The sequence below is a fragment of the Entelurus aequoreus genome, linkage group LG10 (genome assembly GCF_033978785.1).
Source record: "Entelurus aequoreus isolate RoL-2023_Sb linkage group LG10, RoL_Eaeq_v1.1, whole genome shotgun sequence".
Lineage (NCBI taxonomy): Eukaryota > Metazoa > Chordata > Actinopteri > Syngnathiformes > Syngnathidae > Entelurus > Entelurus aequoreus.
Window position 1 is genome coordinate 48,630,043 of NC_084740.1, and position 19,487 is coordinate 48,649,529.

The 19,487-nt window shown below is 39.5% G+C and overlaps 1 protein-coding gene across 1 annotated transcript in view; it reads right to left on the reverse strand.

Moving 5' to 3' along the window:
• Positions 1 to 5,993: 5,993 nt before the first annotated feature.
• tle3a (TLE family member 3, transcriptional corepressor a) overlaps positions 5,994 to 19,487 on the reverse strand; it is a 54,108-nt gene continuing 40,614 nt past the window's right edge. The window contains exons 13-21 of the mRNA XM_062061088.1: positions 19,068 to 19,200; positions 18,782 to 18,957; positions 16,300 to 16,373; positions 15,971 to 16,220; positions 15,267 to 15,514; positions 15,029 to 15,176; positions 12,918 to 13,068; positions 8,368 to 8,444; positions 5,994 to 7,254 (exon numbers count right to left, since the gene is read on the reverse strand). Coding sequence (XP_061917072.1) covers positions 7,147 to 7,254; positions 8,368 to 8,444; positions 12,918 to 13,068; positions 15,029 to 15,176; positions 15,267 to 15,514; positions 15,971 to 16,220; positions 16,300 to 16,373; positions 18,782 to 18,957; positions 19,068 to 19,200 — 1,365 coding nt within the window. The 3' untranslated portion in view covers positions 5,994 to 7,146. The remainder of the gene's footprint in view (positions 7,255 to 8,367; positions 8,445 to 12,917; positions 13,069 to 15,028; positions 15,177 to 15,266; positions 15,515 to 15,970; positions 16,221 to 16,299; positions 16,374 to 18,781; positions 18,958 to 19,067; positions 19,201 to 19,487) is intronic.

Sequence of the window (19,487 nt, forward strand, 5' to 3'; positions counted from 1 at the left end):
CAAAAGCGCATAAAACAAACAAAATAATAATTCCAGCATAAAATCGACAGATATACACTACCGTTCAAAAGTTTGGGGTCACCCAAACAATTTTGTGGAATAGCCTTCATTTCTAAGAACAAGAATAGACTTTCGAGTTTCAGATGAAAGTTCGCTTTTTCTGGACATTTTGAGTGTTTAATTGACCCCACAAATGTGATGCTCCAGAAACTCAATCTGCTCAAAGGAAGGTCTGTTTTGTAGCTTCAGTAACGAGCTAAACTGTTTTCAGATGTGTGAACATGACTGCACAAGGGTTTTCTAATCATCAATTAGCCTTCTGAGCCAATGAGCAAACACATTGTACCATTAGAACACTGGAGTGATTGTTGCTGGAAATGGGCCTCTATACACCTATGTAGATATTGCACCAAAAACCAGACATTTGCAGCTAGAATGGTCATTTACCACATTAGCAATGTAAAGAGTGTATTTCTTTAAAGTTAAGACTAGTTTAAAGTTAACTTCATTGAAAAGTACAGTGCTTTTCCTTCAAAAATAAGGACATTTCAATGTGACCCCAAACTTTTGAACGGTAGTGTATCTGAAGTTGATCTCGTAACTTAAGTGTTGAAAGTAAAAGAAAAACCTAATAAAAATGTATCACTTTATGAGTGGGGCACCTTTTGGATCCCAAATATATTTAGTGATTTTTTATTTATTTTTTCACTGTGATTACTCAAAAATATGAAATAATTAAAATAAATGCTGTCCTGCATTATTGATCTTTTAGGGCTATAATTACTAAATACTGCATATTTCAGTTTTACTATAAAAAAAACTAAGTTGTTTTTGACAGAAAAGCCATAAAACATTTTTTTTTAATTTGTATTACTTTATTAGGGTTCGCATGTACCCTATATAAAGGACTCCCATAGGGAGTCCTTTGTACAGGTACAAAGGAACCTATTGTTATTGTAAGGTTTTATTATTATTATTATTATTTTTCCGCAGCTTTGCGCAAGACTTTGCCCCCCTTAACATGCTTCAAAACTCACTAAATTTTACACACACACATAGAAAAACTGTGACAGCACACTTTAGTAAAAAAACCAAACCCTAAAAATCAAAACTGCGCTCTAGTGCCCCCTAGGAAGTAAACTGCCTCTAACTCCCACTAGGAATGTCGTAGAGACATGAAACAAAAACCTCTATGTAGGTCTCACTTAGACCTACTTTTCATAATTTAACATCCTCGGGCAAAAATCAACAGGAAGTTGGCAAATCCCCCTTCAAGACAAAAATTTACTAAAAACACTCATTTTTGCCTCTTTGAGCTGTAATTTGACCCCCTTAAAATACTTCAAAACTCACCAAACTTTTCACACACATCGGGACTGGTGGAAATTGCGATGTAAAAAAAAAAACGAACCCCAAAACTCAAAATTGCGCTCTAGCGCAATTTTTGAATAAAACAGAGACAAAACTGCTCCTCAGAGGAAAACTCAGACAAAACTGCTTGTAACTTTCAGTAGGAACGTCTTAGAGACATGAAACAAATACCTCTATGTAGGTCCCACCTAGACCTACATTTCATAGATTGACATCCTTCAGCAAAAATTAACAGGAAGTTTGCAATCCCTCCTTCAAAACAAAATTTTTGTTAAAACCGGTCACCAAACATCAAACATGATCCCCTCTGAGCGCGTTTGTCGTTTCGGCTTCAAACTACTACAGGAGAGAGATTGAACCCTTCTGATTAAAAGTTGACGACGGCATTTTGTTTAGTGCTACCGTTTTGATTTTACGAGCCTTCAAAGACCCGCAGCACTAAAGCTGCTCCGCTGCTGTGATTTTACGCGCCTTCAAAGAAAACAACCACTGTGCCGCAACACCTAGGAAAAAAACACAGACACAACTTCCTCTAACTCCCAGTACGCATATCGTAGAGACACGAAACAAAAACCTCTATGTAGGTCTCACTCAGGACTACCACTGGACAAAAGTATTGGGACACCTAGGACTAGCACCAGCCAAAATGCGGACCCGACCAACGCTGCTTGCAGCTTTAATATCAACTTGAAGTTGATATAGAGCAGGGGTAACCAACGCGGTGCCCGCGGGCACCAGGTAGCCCGTAAGGACCAGATGAGTAGCCCGCTGGCCTGTTCTAAAAATAGCTCAAATAGCAGCACTTACCAGTGAGCTGCCTCTATTTTTTAAATTGTATTTATTTACTAGCAAGCTGGTCTCGCTTTGCTCTACATTTTTAATTCTAAGAGAGACAAAACTCAAATAGAATTTGAAAATCCAGGAAAATATTTTAAAGACTTGGTCTTCACTTGTTTAAATAAATTCATTATTTTGTTTTTACTTTGCTTCTTATAACTTTCAGAAAGACAATTTAGAGAAAAAATACCTTAAAAATTATTTTTAAACACATATACCTTTTTACCTTTTAAATTCCTTCCTCTTCTTTCCTAACAATTTAAATCAATGTTCAAGTAATTTTTTTTGTTTTTATTGTAAAGAATAATAAATACATTTTAATTTAATTCTTCAATTTAGCTTCTGTTTTTTCGACGAAGAATATTTGTGAAATATTTCTTCAAACTTATGATTAAAATTCAAAAAAATTATTCTGGCAAATCTAGAAAATCTGTAGAATCAAATTTAAATCTTATTTCAAAGTATTTTGAATTTCTTTTAAAATTTTTGTTCTGGAAAATCTAGAAGAAATAATGATTTGTTAGAAATATAGCTTGGTCCAATTTGTTATATATTCTAACAAAGTGCAGATTGGATTTTAACCTATTTAATACATGTCATCAAAATTCTAAAATTAATCTTAATCAGGAAAAATTACTAATGATGTTCCAAAATTCTTTTTTTTATTTTTTCAAAAAGATTCGAATTAGCTAGTTTTTCTCTTCTTTTTTTCGGTTGAATTTTGAATTTCAAAGAGTCGAAATTGAAGATAAACTATGTTTCAAAATTTAATAGTCATTTTTTTCGTGTTTTCTCCTCTTTTAATTAATTCAATTAAGTGTAAATATCATTAATTATTAATAATAACATAGAGTTAAAGGTAAATTGAGCAAATTGGCTATTTCTGGCAATTTATTTAAGTGTGTATCAAACTGGTAGCCCTTCGCATTAATCAGTACCCAAGAAGTAGCTCTTGGTTTCAAAAAGGTTGGTGACCCCTGATATAGAGATTTACTGTAAGCGTTAAATAGTTTAAAAAAAAAAATAATAATCTGACTTATTTTTAACATTTTAATGACTGAGACCCTTTATGGTCCCCGGGACCTCTAAAGGTAAAATAAATAAAAAATGCATATATTTTGTTATGGTTTGAAAATGAAAAATATCAAAATGGCCCCCGCGTGCTTTAATTTTTCTGTGTGCGGCCCTCAGTGGAAAAAGTTTGGACACCCCTGCTCTAGAGGATCTTTCCCCAACAATGCGCGCAGAAGTGGAATATTGGACGGCATTGTTATGTTTGCTGTTAAACACTTAAGACCACTCTGCTCCTTGCAGTGCAGGCGTCCTCCAAAAAAAGGAGAAGCTGCTGCTGAAAGCTCCTTCCATTGAGAAGTATCAGCAGAAGGCGAGACAATGACCCCTCATCATGCAGCCGGAGCCACTCAGAGGTACAACCTTGCGTCCGTGGACGTTCTCCGGTTTGTTTAAGTGCGGAAGAAATGTGTGTAGAAGCGGAGGCTACAAACGTCGGGAGGAAGTAGACACTTGCGGGGGGAAAGAAAAGACTATAGCCGCTAAGAAATTAGCCCGTGAGAGCGAGGCACGGCGGCCGGCTCCATGCTGAAAGCATCCGGCCCCGGCTTTTATAATCCAACAACAACATCTCTGAAGAGGCGGCCGTAAGAAGAGCTCACAGCTTCAGGCACAAAAGTCCTAGAAGAGCCTGGCTGTGCGGAGTGGAAGGACCGGGGCCCCATTCAAAAGTACTCAGCGACCCAAAGCCCACTTGAGAGCAATTCAAGAGCAGTATTTGCGTCATATTTCTCAAGTGTCGCCGCGTCGAGTCTTACTTCATCACAGCAATGCCGCCAAAAAAAATGGCGGTTGCTGGAATCGACGAAGTTGGGCGCATAATAGAGTTATGTGCCTTAAATATTAATGAAAGTTCAATTATTTCTGAGTTAAAGCAGACCCTCTAACAGCACCCAGAATGCCTTTCATCGCTCAAAGTCTGTGGTTCCCCGGTTTTCCGAAAACCTCCCATTTACAGTGGTTTTCAAAAGTTTACATACACTTGTAAAGAACATAATGTCATGTTATAAAACCCGCTACACCTCCCTGATACCGAAGTACATGTCAAACTACAAACCCCGTTTCCATATGAGTTGGGGAATTGTGTTAGATGTAAATATAAACGGAATACAATGATTTGCAAATCATTTTCAACCCATGTTCAGTTGAATATGCTACAAAGACAACATATTTGATGTTCAAACTGATAAACTTTTTTTTTTGTGTGCAAATAATCATTACCTTTAGAATTTGATGCCAGCAACACGTGACAAAGAAGTTGGGAAAGGTGGCAATAAATACTGATCAATTTGAGGAATGCTCATCAAACACTTATTTGGAACATCCCACAGGTGTGCAGGCTAATTGGGAACAGGTGGGTGCCATGATTGGGTATAAAAGTAGATTCCATGAAATGCTCAGTCATTCACAAACAAGGATGGGGCGAGGGTCACCACTTTGTCAACAAATGCGTGAGCAAATTGTTGAACAGTTTAAGAAAAACCTTTCTCAACCAGCTATTGCAAGGAATTTAGGGATTTCACCATCTACGCTCCGTAATATCATCAAAGGGTTCAGAGAATCTGGAGAAATCACTGCACGTAAGCAGCTAAGCCTGTGACCTTCGATCCCTCAGGCTGTACTGCATCAACAAGCGACATCAGTGTGTAAAGGATATCACCACATGGGCTCAGGAACACTTCAGAAACCCACTGTCAGTAACTACAGTTGGTCGCTACATCTGTAAGTGCAAGTTAAAACTCTCCTATGCAAAGCGAAAGCCATTAATCAACAACACCCAGAAACGCCGTCGGCTTCTCTGGGCCTAAGCTCATCTAAGATGGACTGATACAAAGTGGAAAAGTGTTCTGTGGTCTGACGAGTCCACATTTCAAATTGTTTTTGGAAACTGTGGACGTCGTGTCCTCCGGACCAAAGAGGAAAAGAACCATCCGGATTGTTATAGGCGCAAAGTTGAAAAGCCAGCATGTGTGATGGTATGGGGGTGTATTAATGCCCAAGACATGGGTAACTTACACATCTGTGAAGACGCCATTAATGCTGAAAGGTACATACAGGTTTTGGAGCAACATATGTTGCCATCCAAGCAACGTTACCATGGACGCCCCTGCTTATTTCAGCAAGACAATGCCAAGCCATGTGTTACAACAGCGTGGCTTCATAGTAAAAGACTGCAGGTACTAGACTGGCCTGCCTGTAGTCCAGACCTGTCTCCCATTGAAAATGTGTGGCGCATTATGAAGCCTAAAATACCACAACGGAGACCCCCGGACTGTTGAACAACTTAAGCTGCACATCAAGCAAGAATGGGAAAGAATTCCACCTGAAAAGCTTCAAAAATGTGTCTCCTCAATTCCCAAACGTTTACTGAGTGTTGTTAAAAGGAAAGGCCATGTAACACAGTGGTAAAAATGCCCATGGGCCAACTTTTTTGCAATGTGTTGCTGCCATTAAATTCTAAGTTAATGATTTGCGAAAAAATTAAGTTTCTCAGTTGGAACATTAAATATCTTGTCTTTGCAGTCTATTCAATTAAATATAAGTTGAAAAGGATTTGCAAATCATTGTATTCTCTTTTTATTTACCATTTACACAACGTGCCAACTTCACTGGTTTTGGGTTTTGTAATAAATTGCATCAATAGTTAAAGATAAGCAAATTTAAGCATCCCTAGTGGTAAAGACGCTGAAAAAAACCTCGCCACATTTATTCACGCAGCAGTACCAGCGACCGAGGTGTTCATTTTTATATAAAAAACAGTTTATTGAGTCATCAACAACTGCCAACTGTACAATCTTCAAGGATGACGACACGTCGAATGGGTTCTCCCAGAGACCGTTCTGTTCTCCACGAGTGGGCTGAAAGGGAGTTTTTTTGAAATACAGAGGAAAAGCATACGGAGCCCCTCCCAAAGTCATATGTGCTGATGGCTCCCACCATGAGACTTGCAAATCAGTCAAAAAAAGTGAGGCCGTTGAGACTGACGACTTTGTCCGAGCAGGCAATGAAGCGTCACATCAACGGGTTGAAATCACGCCACAGCCGCTTCTCCGTGAAAGCCATCGTTCTTTCAGTAGATGAAAATCCATTTGAATGCTAGTGAAAGCAGCCAGGGTTCCAGGGTAAGGTCTTCATTAAGTCGTTGAGTCAGAGACCAGCATTTTCCTCCTTGTCAAGCATTTTAAGAGTTATCCACTGCTAAAATCCACGGGTCAAGTATCTGTGTTCTGTGTTAAAGCAAATTCCAGTGAAAGGGAAAAGGGCTGTTTTCAGGGAGACGAGGCGGGCGGGGGGGGGATCCAAATTAGATTTCTGAAAAGGTCATCCGGCACAACCAATGTGAAAAAGCTGAGGAGGGGGGTAAAAGGGAAAGAGAGTATCCTCTTACAAAGTTCTAATCTAATTTACATTCCCAGAGGGGACAGCAAATCACAGGGAACATGAAAGAACCAACACAAGTGTAATTGGACACCAAAATATAAATCTATAAAAGGTCTTTTTTTTTTACTCCAATATGTACACTTTTCACAGGACCTCCAAGGAGAAGCTCCACAGCGAAGCACCGCTTCGAGTTGTGTCGTGGAACTTTATTTCCACATCAGAAAGGACGATTTGAAAAATAAAATAAAAATAGATAAAAATCCAACAAACAGCAAGACGTGGTTTCCTTCTTAGTGCCTTTGGGAGCTGATCTTGCTGTACAAGTAGTTGGATGAGTGAGGAAGTGCAGAACTGAAGGTTACAACATCCGGGGACAAAAAAAAACAAAAACATCCACCTCAGTCTGGCACTGCCAAACATCCTGGCTCTCCGTCTCAGAGCTGCAGGCAACATCCGTGCTGTCTGTGAGGGGGCGACGCTCCGTTCTTAGTAGATCACTTCGTACACTGTGGCCTTCTTGTCACCAGAGCCCGTCACGATGTACTTGTCATCTGTGGAGATGTCACAGCTCAGGACGGATGAGGATTCCTTGGACTGTGTAGCAGGGAAGAGACGAATAGCAACATTTGAAGTTAAGTGAGAAGGATTTGCTGACTATAGAGAAATGGTTCTTAACCTGGGTTAAGTCTTTATTATTTAGAATATGTTCCCCTAGTGTCCAAATAACTCTAAATTTAGTCTTTATTACTTAGAATATGTTCCCATAGTGTCCAAATAATTCGAAATTGAGTCTTTGTTACTTAGAATATGTTCCCCAAGTGTCCAAATAACTCGAAATTGAGTCTTTGTTACTTAGAATATGTTCCCCTAGTGTTCAAATAACTCTAAATGTAGTCTTTGTTATTTAGAATATGTCCCCCTAGTGTCCAAATAACTCTAAATTAAGTCTTTGTTACTTAGAATGTTCCCCTAGTGTCCAAACAACTCTAAATTAAGTCTGTGTTGCTTAGAATATGTTCCCCTAGTGTCCAAATAACTCTAAATTAAGTCTTTGTTGCTTAGAATATGTTCCCCTAGTGTCCAAATAACTCTAAATTGAGTCTTTGTTACTTAGAATATGTTCCCCTAGTGCCCAAATAACTCTAAATTTAGTCTGTGTTACTTAGAATATGATCCCCTAGTGTCCAAATAACTCGAAATTGAGTCTTTGTTACTTAAAATATGTTCCCCTAGTGTCCAAATAACTCTAAATTAAGTCTTTGTTACTTAGAATATGTTCCCCTAGTGTCCAAATAACTCTAAATTAAGTTTTTGTTACTTAGAATATGTTCCCCTAGTGTCCAAATAACTCTAAATATATATGTATATGTCCCCCATACTAAAGTGTTACCAAAAATATATAACTTTGTCTTGAATTTGAAAAAAAAAAAAACATTTTATTTTTCACTAAAGAAGGGTTTGGTGAATGCGCATATGAAACTGGTGGGGTTCGGTACCTCCAACAAGGTTAAGAACCACTGCTATAGTGTCATGGTAAAATTGCAGCGGCAGTAAGGTGGACAACCACTTATTTGTCAAGTCAGTAGGTCAGGTTCACTTTTCTCTGATAAGAATCCTGACAGACAGCAGTTGCGGTGACCTTCTTCTCGGATCCAATACGTGGAATCGTTTGGACTGACTACAAATAGAAAATACTGAATAGCATACCTGGAATATGCTGGCTCCATAGGGAGTCCTCCAAGCATTCAACAGGTTATCCTTCCCAGTGCTTACGAACCATTTCCCTGCAAGAAAACAAGACTATGAATCATAACGCCTAAGAAATGAAAAGTCCTCTTCCGAGCTAAAAATGTCTTTAGCTCGGAGAAAACGGGTAGGAATTCAACTTTACTATGGGATATTTTCAGACATGCAAATTTTTCGTGAAAATACGTAGTTAACAGTTTATTTTCGCGTCAAAATATCACCTGAATGTTTTTAATGAAATAGCAATATGACTTGACAGCGTGATGCTGAAACACAATTAGGGATGTCCGATAATATCGGACTGCTTTAAAATGTACCGTATTTTTCGGACTATAAGTCACTCCGGAGTATAAGTCGCACCGGCCGAAAATGCATAGTAAAGAAGGAAAAAAACATATATAAGTCACATTTTTTGGGGAAATGTATTTGATAAAAGCCAAAACCAAGAATAGACATTTGAAAGGCAATTTAAAATAAATAAAGAATAGTGAACAACAGGCTGAATAAGTGTACGTTATATGAGGCATAAATAACCGACTGAGAACGTGCCTGGTATGTTAACGTAACATATTATGGTAAGAGTCATTCAAATAACTATAACATATAGAACGTGCTATACGTTTACCAAACAATCTGTCACTCCTAATCGCTAAATCCCATGAAATCTTATACGTCTAGTCTCTTACGTGAATGAGCTAAATAATATTATTTGATATTTTACGCTGATGTGTTAATAATTTCACACATAAGTCGCTCCTGAGTATAAGTCGCACCTCCGGCCAAACTATGAAAAAAAACTGCGACTTATAGTCCGAAAAATACGGTAATATCGGAAATTATCGGTATCGGTTTCATAATTATCGGTTTCAAAAAGTAAAATTTATGACTTTTTAAAACGCCGCTGTGTACACGGACGTAGGGAGAAGTACAGAGCGCCAATAAACCTTAAAGGCACTGCCTTTGCGTGCCGGTCCAGTCATAAAAATCTGTGGATTTTCACACACACAAGTGAATGCAAGGCATACTTGGTCAACAGCCATACAGGTCACACTGAGGGTAGTCGCATAAACAACTTTAGCACTGTTACAAATATGTGCCACACTGTCAACCCACACCAAACAAGAATGACAAACACATTTCGAGAGAACATCCACACCGTAACACAACATAAACACAACAGAACAAATACCCAGAACCCCTTGCAGCACTAATGCTACAATATACACCCCCCACCACCATCCCCTCAACCCCGCCCACCTCAACCTCCTCATAGTCATGTCCCACATTTCAAGCTGCTGTTTTGAGGCATGTTAAAAAAAAGAATGCACTTTGTGACTTCAATAATAAATATGGCAGTGCCATGTTGGCATTTTTTTTTTTAGAGATGTCCGATAATATCGGCCGATAAATGCTTTAAAATGTAATTTCGGAAATTATCGGTATCGTTTTTTTTACTATCGGTATCTGTTTTTATTTTTTTTATTAAATCAACATAAAAAACACAAGATACACTTACAATTAGTGCACCAGACCAAAAAACCTCCCTCCCCCATTTACACTCATTCACACAAAAGGGTTGTTTCTTTCTGTTATTAATATTCTGGTTCCTACATTATATATCAATATATATCAATACAGTCTGCAAGGGATACAGTCCGTAAGCACACATGATTGTGCGTGCTGCTGGTCCACTAATAGTACTAACCTTTAACAGTTAATTTGACTCATTTTCATTTATTACTAGTTTCTATGTAACTGTTTTCATATTGTTTTACTTTATTTTTTATTCTATAAATGTTTTTAGTTTATTTATCTTATTTTATTTTATTTTTTTAAAAAGGACCTTATCCTCACCATACCTGGTTGTCCAAATTAGGCATAATAATGTGTTAATTCCACGACTGTATATATCTGTATCGGTTGATATCGGTATCGGTAATTAAGAGTAGGACAATATCGGAATATCGGATATCGGCAAAAAAGCCATTATCGGACATCCCTAATTTTTTTCCATAACTTGAGTTGATTTATTTTGGAAAACCTTGTTACATTGTTTAATGCATCCAGCGGGGCATCACAACAAAATTAGGCATAATAATGTGTTAATTCCACAACTGTATACATCAGTATCGGTTGATATCGGAACCGGTAATTAAGAGTTGGACAATATCGGAATATCGGATATCGGTAAAAAAGCCATTATCGGACATCTCTAAACACAATACATTGTGGGTCTTGCAGGCGTCTGAGTAGCTTATTTGCATGGTTGAATGCAAGCGTCTGTCTTTAAGTTTTGTTTTTTTCTTTGACAAGTTCAAAACATGGCGAGATTGTGCGGTATTATTAACTGCCGTGTGTTGTCATGATCACTTCAGGGAAAACATTTTTAGGTGAGATATGTTTAATTTCCAGTAAAGTCAAGGAACTGGGGTTAGTGAGCTAATAAAGAGACGGCGAATGGCCTGGAGAGCAGCCGTGAGACGATCAAACATCACTTTTAACGCCATCACCTGGTACATGTTGGTGTCTTCACCAGGTTTTCAGACTGGTAAGTTTCAATCAAAGCACACATGTAGCATACAATAGGCTGTTAGTGCTAGGGTGAGCTAAGCTAGCTGCAGGCTACAAACAACGTACAGTATTTTAGAAAAAAGCAATGCCCCTGTTCATAGATCAATAACTGAGAAGACCTAAATATATTGCACATTTTGAACAGACATTGAGAGACACACAAGACAGATTAGTTCAGCTAACTCTACATACAGGATACGATAATGATTGAATAGTAATTTGTAAACTGGTTTTGTTTTCAACTACAAGAAAAAGCATGCAGCTCTAGAACAGGGGTGTCAAACTCATTTTCATTGAGGGCCACATAGTAGGAATGGCTGCTTTCAGAGGGACGCTTTAAAAAAATATATATTTACATTATGCATGCGGGTAATAACCTGTAATTAATCATGATTAATCGAAATGCATATGCATTTGATTATTTTTATTTTTTTTAATGTATAACTTGCTTTAAACTCATAAATATAGGTGACAAGCAGATATTGAACAAATTGTTTTTATCTCACAAAAATAGTTTGGCAATACAGTGTATAATAATATACCGTAATTGGCATGATCAGATAATATTCAAGTTTAAAATATGCATTTTTGTTTCTGTCAAAATTGAAAGAACGAAAGCATTTAGTGAGAAAAAAATATATATACAGTGGGGCAAAAAAGTATTTAGTCAGCCACCCATTGACAATCAATGGGTGGCTGACTAAATACTTTTTTGCCCCACTGTATATATAAAAAACAATTATTTTATTGAAACCCATTTTTTTCAGGCTTTCGCGGGCCACATAGAATGATGTGGCGGGCCAGAACTGGCCACTGGGCCTTGAGTTTGACACCTGTGCTCCAGAAGCTTCAAAATACAACCTCAGGTATGTTTTCCAAGTTATTTGCGTGCATGTTATTGAATTTTACAATCCATTTTCACTGATAATGCTAGTAAATTATCTACTACAAAAACCTATAAATGATGAGGTACCAGTGTTTCCCACACATTCATTTTTTTGTGGCAACCCGCCATGAAAGAATTACGTCCGCCACAAATAGATTTTTTATTTTTTTTTGTCCTGTCCAGCTTCTCAGGCAAATCATATAGTTGATGTAGATGCCCATATAGGCTGTTCAGATTTACTTTACAAAAGGGAAGTGTAGGATACTTCTCTTGTTGCCTTATTTGTATTTGACCACTACTGTTTTCTGTTTATTTGTTACTGACTGTGGCGGGACACCTCTGCCTCTGTTTCACTTTATGTTGCTGGTAAATAATATGGTTGTAGTAGTAGGCTAAAGTTAAATTATTTAGTATGCACTAATTAAAGGGGCAGAGCTTTAAGAGACATTTTAGCTTTTATATTTTATAAGATATATTTTTTGTAAGAACCACAATTAATAAATATATTTCAGTGAATAACTTATTGTTCAAATCTGTATATAAATATGTACATAAAGTGTTGTAATTATATTGTAAAATGGATGGATGGATGGACGTTTAAAACAAAACTGTTATTATTAATTAGTAAGTATACATTTTTTGAGCCTTTTTAGAGAAAATCATATCATTGTAGTAAATTATGCAAATTACTCGATGATGTCATGGTGACCACGCCCATAGCCACGCCCCCACCGCCACAGGTAACTTGGCAGTTTATGGAAAACACTGGAGGTACATTACATTTGACATGTCAAAACGACAGCCAAGAGGGTTGTAGATGAGAATAAATCTGAAGGTAAAATACAGTGTAAAAAGGCACCCAATTGCAGGAAATGTAGTCTTGATTTAAAAAATGTTTCGGAGTTTGTGTGACAGTACTTTGTCTAAAGACTAAAATGTATTTTTTGCTCTATTTACCACTTTTTTTCTGAAAGGGTGCTCACATCCCTGTATTTTTGGCATGCGGTGGTGAGTCGCTGAGATCACATGAAAAAGCAGACAGATTTGTTCATACCACAGTAGGCAAACTTGAGCGAGAGGACGCAGCTCTCGTGGAGGTGCAGCTGATACTTGTCTGGTTTAGAGTGGTGCAGCACTTCCACGTTGCTGCTCTCCATGCCCACCGCTAGCCACTCGCCTGTCGGACAGTAGCCCAGTGAGAAGATCTGCAATAAAAGAGCGATCATGTCTGTCAAATGAGCAGTAATGCGTGGGCATCGTAAGACTAGGACTAATCCGGTTCAGACTCTGCTTAGCAAAGATTCTCAATTCCGATTCTTTTAAGAGACAGGGTCAAAGATGTTCTATTCTCATGGGTCAATTTTCAGTTACTATATAAATATCAAATCTTTGAAGTTCAAATAATATTTATATACAATATTTCGCAAGTATCACTTTCTTTTTGAAAACACCCTAAAGAGATATTTACACATATCCTGTTTGCGTTTTACAGACATGGATGTTCCAAATGAGGTGTTTTGCTGCAGATTCCGATCTAGTGTTGTCCCGATACCAATATTTTGGTACCGGTACCAAAATGTATTTCGATAATTTTTGGTACTTTGATACTTTTCTAAATAAAGGGGACCACAAAAAAATTGCATTATTGGCTTTATTTTAACAAAAAAATCTTACTGTACATTAAACATGTGTTTCTTATTGCAGTTAAGTCCTTAAATAAAATAGTGAACATACAAGACAACTTGTCATTTAGTAGTAAGTAAACAAACAAAGACTCCTAATTAGTCTGCTGACGTATGCAGTAACATATTGTGTCATTTATCATTCTATTATTTTGTCAAAATTATTAAGGATATGTGGTAACACATTAATTATTAATCTACTTGTTCATTTACTGTTAATATCTGCTTACTTTCTCTTTTAACATGTTCTATCTACACTTCTGTTCAAATGTAATAATCACTTATTCTTTTGTTGTTTGATACTTTACATTAGTTTTGGATGATACCACAAATTTAGGAATCGATCCGATACCAAGTACCGTATTTTCCGCACTATAAGGCGCACCTAAAAACCTCAAATTTTCTCAAAAGCTGACAGTGCGCCTTATAATCCGGTGCGCCTTATATATGGACCAATATTGAGCCACAACAAACCTAAACTTCATTTTCATAAAGTTTAGGTCTCGCAACTACGGTAAACAGCCGCCAACTTCATTTTCCCCCGTAGAAGAAGAAGTTCTTCTTCTATGGTAAGCAGGCGCCCCGTAGAAGAAGAAGCGTGCGGTGCATGCTGGGATATATGAAGTTTCATTTCTTCTTCTTCTATGGTAAGCAGTCGTCCCCGTAGAAGAAGAAGAAGCGCGCGGTGCATGCTGGGATATATGACGTTTCATTTCCATTTGTGTGTTTATGTAAAGACCCCAAAATGGCTCCTATTAAGAGACACGCTTACGACGCAGTTTGAACTCAAGGCGATCAGTGAACACACGTTCACCAAGACAGGGACCGTATTTTTCGGAGTATAAGTCGCTCCGGAGTATAAGTCGCACCGGCCGAAAATGTATAATAAAGAAGGAAAAAAACATATATAAGTCGCACTGGAGTATAAGTCGCATTTTTGGGGGGAAATTTATTTGATAAAAGCCAACACCAAGAATAGACATTTGAAAGGCAATTTAAAATAAATAAAGAATAGTGAACAACAGGCTGAATAAGTGTACGTTATATGAGGCATAAATAACCAACTGAGAACGTGCCTGGTATGTTAACGTAACATATTATGGTAAGAGTCATTCAAATAACTATAACATATAGAACATGCTATACGTTTACCAAACAATCTGTCACTCCTAATCGCTAAATCCCATGAAATCTTATACGTCTAGTCTCTTACGTGAATGAGCTAAATAATATTATTTGATATTTTACGATACTGTGTTAATAATTTCACACATAAGTGGTTCCTGAGTATAAGTCACACACTATGAAAAAAACTGCGACTTATAGTCCGAAAAATACGGTATGCATTTTCAGCTGGTGCGACTTATACTCCGGAGCGACTTATACTCCGAAAATACGGTATAAATGAAAAACCCGGTTGCCATTATTGCCCAACCCTATGCTTGCAGTACATCCATATTCTCTGCTTGTTTGGGCTTTGTACCTGTGATGTGAAGTCGTGCTGCTGCAGCTGTCGACCCTCTCTAAGATCCCAGGAGCGAACAGTGTTGTCAAGCCCGCCTGTCCACAGTTTAGTGCCGTCATGCGATATGTCAATGCAGCTTGCACCGTCTGTGTGACCCTGGAACTGCCTGCAATCAAAAGAACAGGATGCCGACAAATATTACAGACAACGGCGTGATCTTAAAGTGACCAAAACAGTGACAAAGTTTTCTGCCAACCTGACAAGAGTCTGGTTGTGGAGGTCCCACACAGCGATGTTTCCATCGCTGCAGCAGGAGAAGCAGACTTTGGCATCGGGACTGATGGCCAAGGCGTAGCACGCCGGGGCCGAAGAGGTGAGCTCAGCTTTGATGCGGGGCGTCTGAGAGGCCAGATCCCAGATGGTCAGCGTGCTGGCCTCGCCTCCCACAATCAATGTGCGGCCATCAGGCAGCAGCTTACAGGAGCGGATGTAGTTATCCCTGTTCTGTTGCCCACAGGACACAAAAGCCAAATCAATCGCTGCTCAGGGCCGCACAGCTCGAGAGAGAGTTTTCAGAAGGAGTCGGTGGCAAAGTAGATGAAAATCCTTCTGTCATATTAAATCAATATGAGCGTTCGTCAAAACAAGTCTGATCTCTTTTTAGCAGAATGCTGTGGTCACGCACACTTGGTTTTATTTATATTCTCTGCAAAACGTCATGTAATAGTTATCTTTTCCTTCCTTTCCATTTGAGGTTTAGAGGACATGTTATTGAATTAAAACATTTGCTTGTTTTCGTAACAGTGAAGCTGTCAGCGGTACGCCTGGCCTGGCCCTTGTGTTAAACGGATTGCTATTTGAACGAGCGTTTGTTTAAACTGCTCATACCTGTCGCAACAACACAAAAAGTAGTGAAAACCTACACGATGAGTGAGAGGTGAATCATTCAGCACTCCTTACCAGACAGTCTAGTTGGGACACGGGACTCTTGCTGCCAGGTTGGCTGATATCCCAGATTTTAACACAACCTTTGCCGCCGGTGTAGACGTGGCGTGTGGGGTTGCTAATGGTTACTGCACACACCACCTCTCCGTGACTCAGTGTGTTGATCTGACGGGCGTGGCGTGGGATGCCGGGGCCTATCAGGGCGTCGGGTGGGAAAGGCACAGGCTGCATCTGGCCGTCTGCGCTCACGTGGAAAGAGTAAGCCCTGGTGGGCAGGAGACGTATTATCAATATCTGGATGTCACATTGTGAGTTCTGCACAATAAATGGAGTACAATACTTACGGTTTACCTCCCGAGATGGACGTGAGGCTTGCTGGAAGGCCAGGGGCTCTCATGTGGGTGTGAGGATCAAACCCCTGAATGGTAACAAAAAACTTAGCTTTAGACATCAAGAGCTATAGATGGAGAGAGCACACACTAAGGCTATGTCTACAGTAAGCCGGATAACCCCTTAAACTAAGGGTGTAACAGTACACAAACATTTCGGTTCGGTACGTACCTCGGTTTAGAGCTCACGGTTCGGCTCATTTTCGGTACAGTAAGAAAAAAACTAAATATACATTTTCTGGTTATTTATTTACCAACATTTGTAAACAATGGCTTTATCCTTTTAACATAACAATAACATACATATACACAAAGGGTCAGTTGCCAGGGTTAATGCGGTCAACATATATAAAATAATTAAGATAAGGCTGAGAATTGGTTTCTTAACAAAACCTTTCTACAAATAAAGTGCAACATTTCCACATATAAAATGCAACATTAAACTGCTTCAAGTTGCTGCTCAGATTAAATAAAATGACAAAACCTTTCTTCTACATACAAAAAGTGTGACATTAAACTGCTTCAAGTTGCTGCTCAGATTAAATAAAATGACAAAACCTTTCTTCTACATACAAAAAGTGTGACATTAAACAGTTTCAAGTCAACTCAGCCTCAGATTAACTTTTCTTTTTCCCCCCCCAGCCTCTAAACCTGGTGACTTTCACTCAATTTTCATGTTTTTTGCCAGAAAAATCAGTTTATCCACATTGTCTGCAGAAAGAGCAAACCTGCTTGCAGTTAAAATGTCTCTAGCTGTGGAAAATACCCTTTGGCTGGGCACGGAGGTAGCAGGTATGGCGAGGTAGTGCCTGGCTAACTTGGCACTAAGAGGATATATGGGCTCATTGTTCTTCCACCAGTGGAAGAACAAGTGGGTCAAAATCTAGTTTTTAATGCAATATGGTCTTAAATCTGAAACTATAACAATATTTGTTATTGCTTTAGCCCTGCCTGACTCGCCGAGGAGAGGCTGCTTGAATGCGGTGGGAGCTGTGTTTGTTCGTCTTTCTCTTCGTTGAAGCGATGTTATCCATTGTTGTATCGCACCGCGAAACTGAAATATCCCCAAACAGAGATCTTAACGAGGCAGGAGGGTCTTCCAGCTCTGGCTTTTGCATGTCGTAGTAGCCCGGTCGCTGCTAGCATGCCGTGTGTTGTGCCTCAGTGTGCATTGTTTACACAACGTGCGGTACGCTACTTAATATGTCCGTGTGGAAACTCGTTCGGTACACCTCCGAACCGAACCAAATCCCCCGTACCGAAACGGTTCAATACAAATACACGTATCGTTACACCCTTACCTTAAACAGAATAATTATTTAGCCTAAGCCCCGTTTCGGCCACACTAAACTATCGTTTAAGGTTCCCCTCCTTGGATAATTTTTTACACGGGTAAGTGCGCCGTCTATTTCTTGAATCTCCGGCTCTTAGCTTTGTATGGACTCATTCATCGTTTACAAAGTGAGTTCGTAGAGGAAGTGACGCCAGAAAGACCGCGCCCCACACAGGAAGTGAAGTCAGAAAGGACGCGCCACAGCCAGCTTCATAATAAAGCGGTTTCGTAACTCGGAGCTAACCACTGGAAATATGGAGGCGAGTCATCCAGACATGCATGTGTTTCTCCTTCCTCTTCATGTACAGACACTTGTGGAAATCACACATGAATACCTTAAGAGAAAGCGATTGCAGCTTTTTGGGATACAACACTTCTCAGACGGCAAGAAAACTTTCGAATGTCCAGGTCAGCTGTGATTCTACTTAGCGAAAAACGTTGTCTATTTGTCGAAGGAGAGACAACGAGAATGCGGGCTCCCGTGTATGTGATAAAAAAAGGTAGCGTGTGCTTTGTATTACCTAGCCGACGAGGGAAGACTACGGAAAAAGGCGAATACCTTTGGACTGGCAAAGCAGACTAACAGTTATTGTCTGCCATGTATGTTGCGGACTCAACGTCTAGGTGCAGAGTATATAAAGTCACCAAAAAGGAATGGACATAGAAGGTGAAGCCAAAAGAGTGAGGAGTGCCCTGACCAAATATCTAGATCCCTAGATTGATTGTTGTAAAATGTTCTTTATCACATTGTTTACATTCACATGTCCATTAAAGATTTGATTAATTTATGATGGCTCAAGTGTGATTCACTACAATAAGGCCCAAAAGCACACTGGATTCCAGTTCATTGAAATACTACAACACTGGATATTGTTCAGACAAGTTCAATTTAACAACTTGCACACAAAGCAACACTGGAGGTGACTGTGACGTGCGCATATTCTGCGCATGCGTACTAGGTCGCGTTGCGCCGGCGGGCAGAGGGGGGGGGATCTTAAACGACCATTTTGTGTGTTTGGACAAAGATAAGGTTAGGTGGGATTTACCCTGGATAACCTTAGTGTAGAAGGGGCCTAATAGAACTGTACATATTAGGTGTGTTACCATGGGGGCACGTCCATAGGCTGCAGCAGCCGCAGCACTCATCTGAGGGGAAATGTGCAGACCAGCATAGACACCAGGACTAGTCAGGCCTCCATTCATGTCATGATGGCCCATCATTGCAAAGGGCGTGGGGTAGGAGCCTGCGATGGACAGAGGTGTGCGCAGGGCTGGTGCTGCTGTAGACAAAAGCATGACAATTACATTACTATGAGTTGTGGCAGCAGATTGGCGGAAAAAGACTTGCAGTGTATTACATTGTCCTGAAAGAAAAGAGAATGTTACCAACCGAGAGCTTCCATGCCTGGTGGTTTGCCCAGGATGGGTCTGAGCCCAGGCGTGGAGCTGGTGCCAGGGGTGGGGGCATCGTTGCGTGGAGTAGGTGTGTTGGACTTGAGGCCAGGCGTTGAGGATTTGTCATTCTGTCGAGGGAAACGGCAGAGCGAGCGCGTTCACAATCTGGGAAGCTGGGCACTGTTCTGACTGACAATTTGAGAGCAAACTCAACTTAATCCAGTCTAATTTTGACTAGGCGTACAGTCCTGCCGAGCCATAAACTGCTATTTATTCTAAAACCTATTACGGGCACAATGGGGATAGGCACTTTTTATCCCTTTCCTGCTTTGGCTTTAATCTTTTGGTGAGGAATAAGGAGGGGGGAAATCCTAGAATAGTTAAATACATTCAAGCTATTAACAGTGAGGACCTG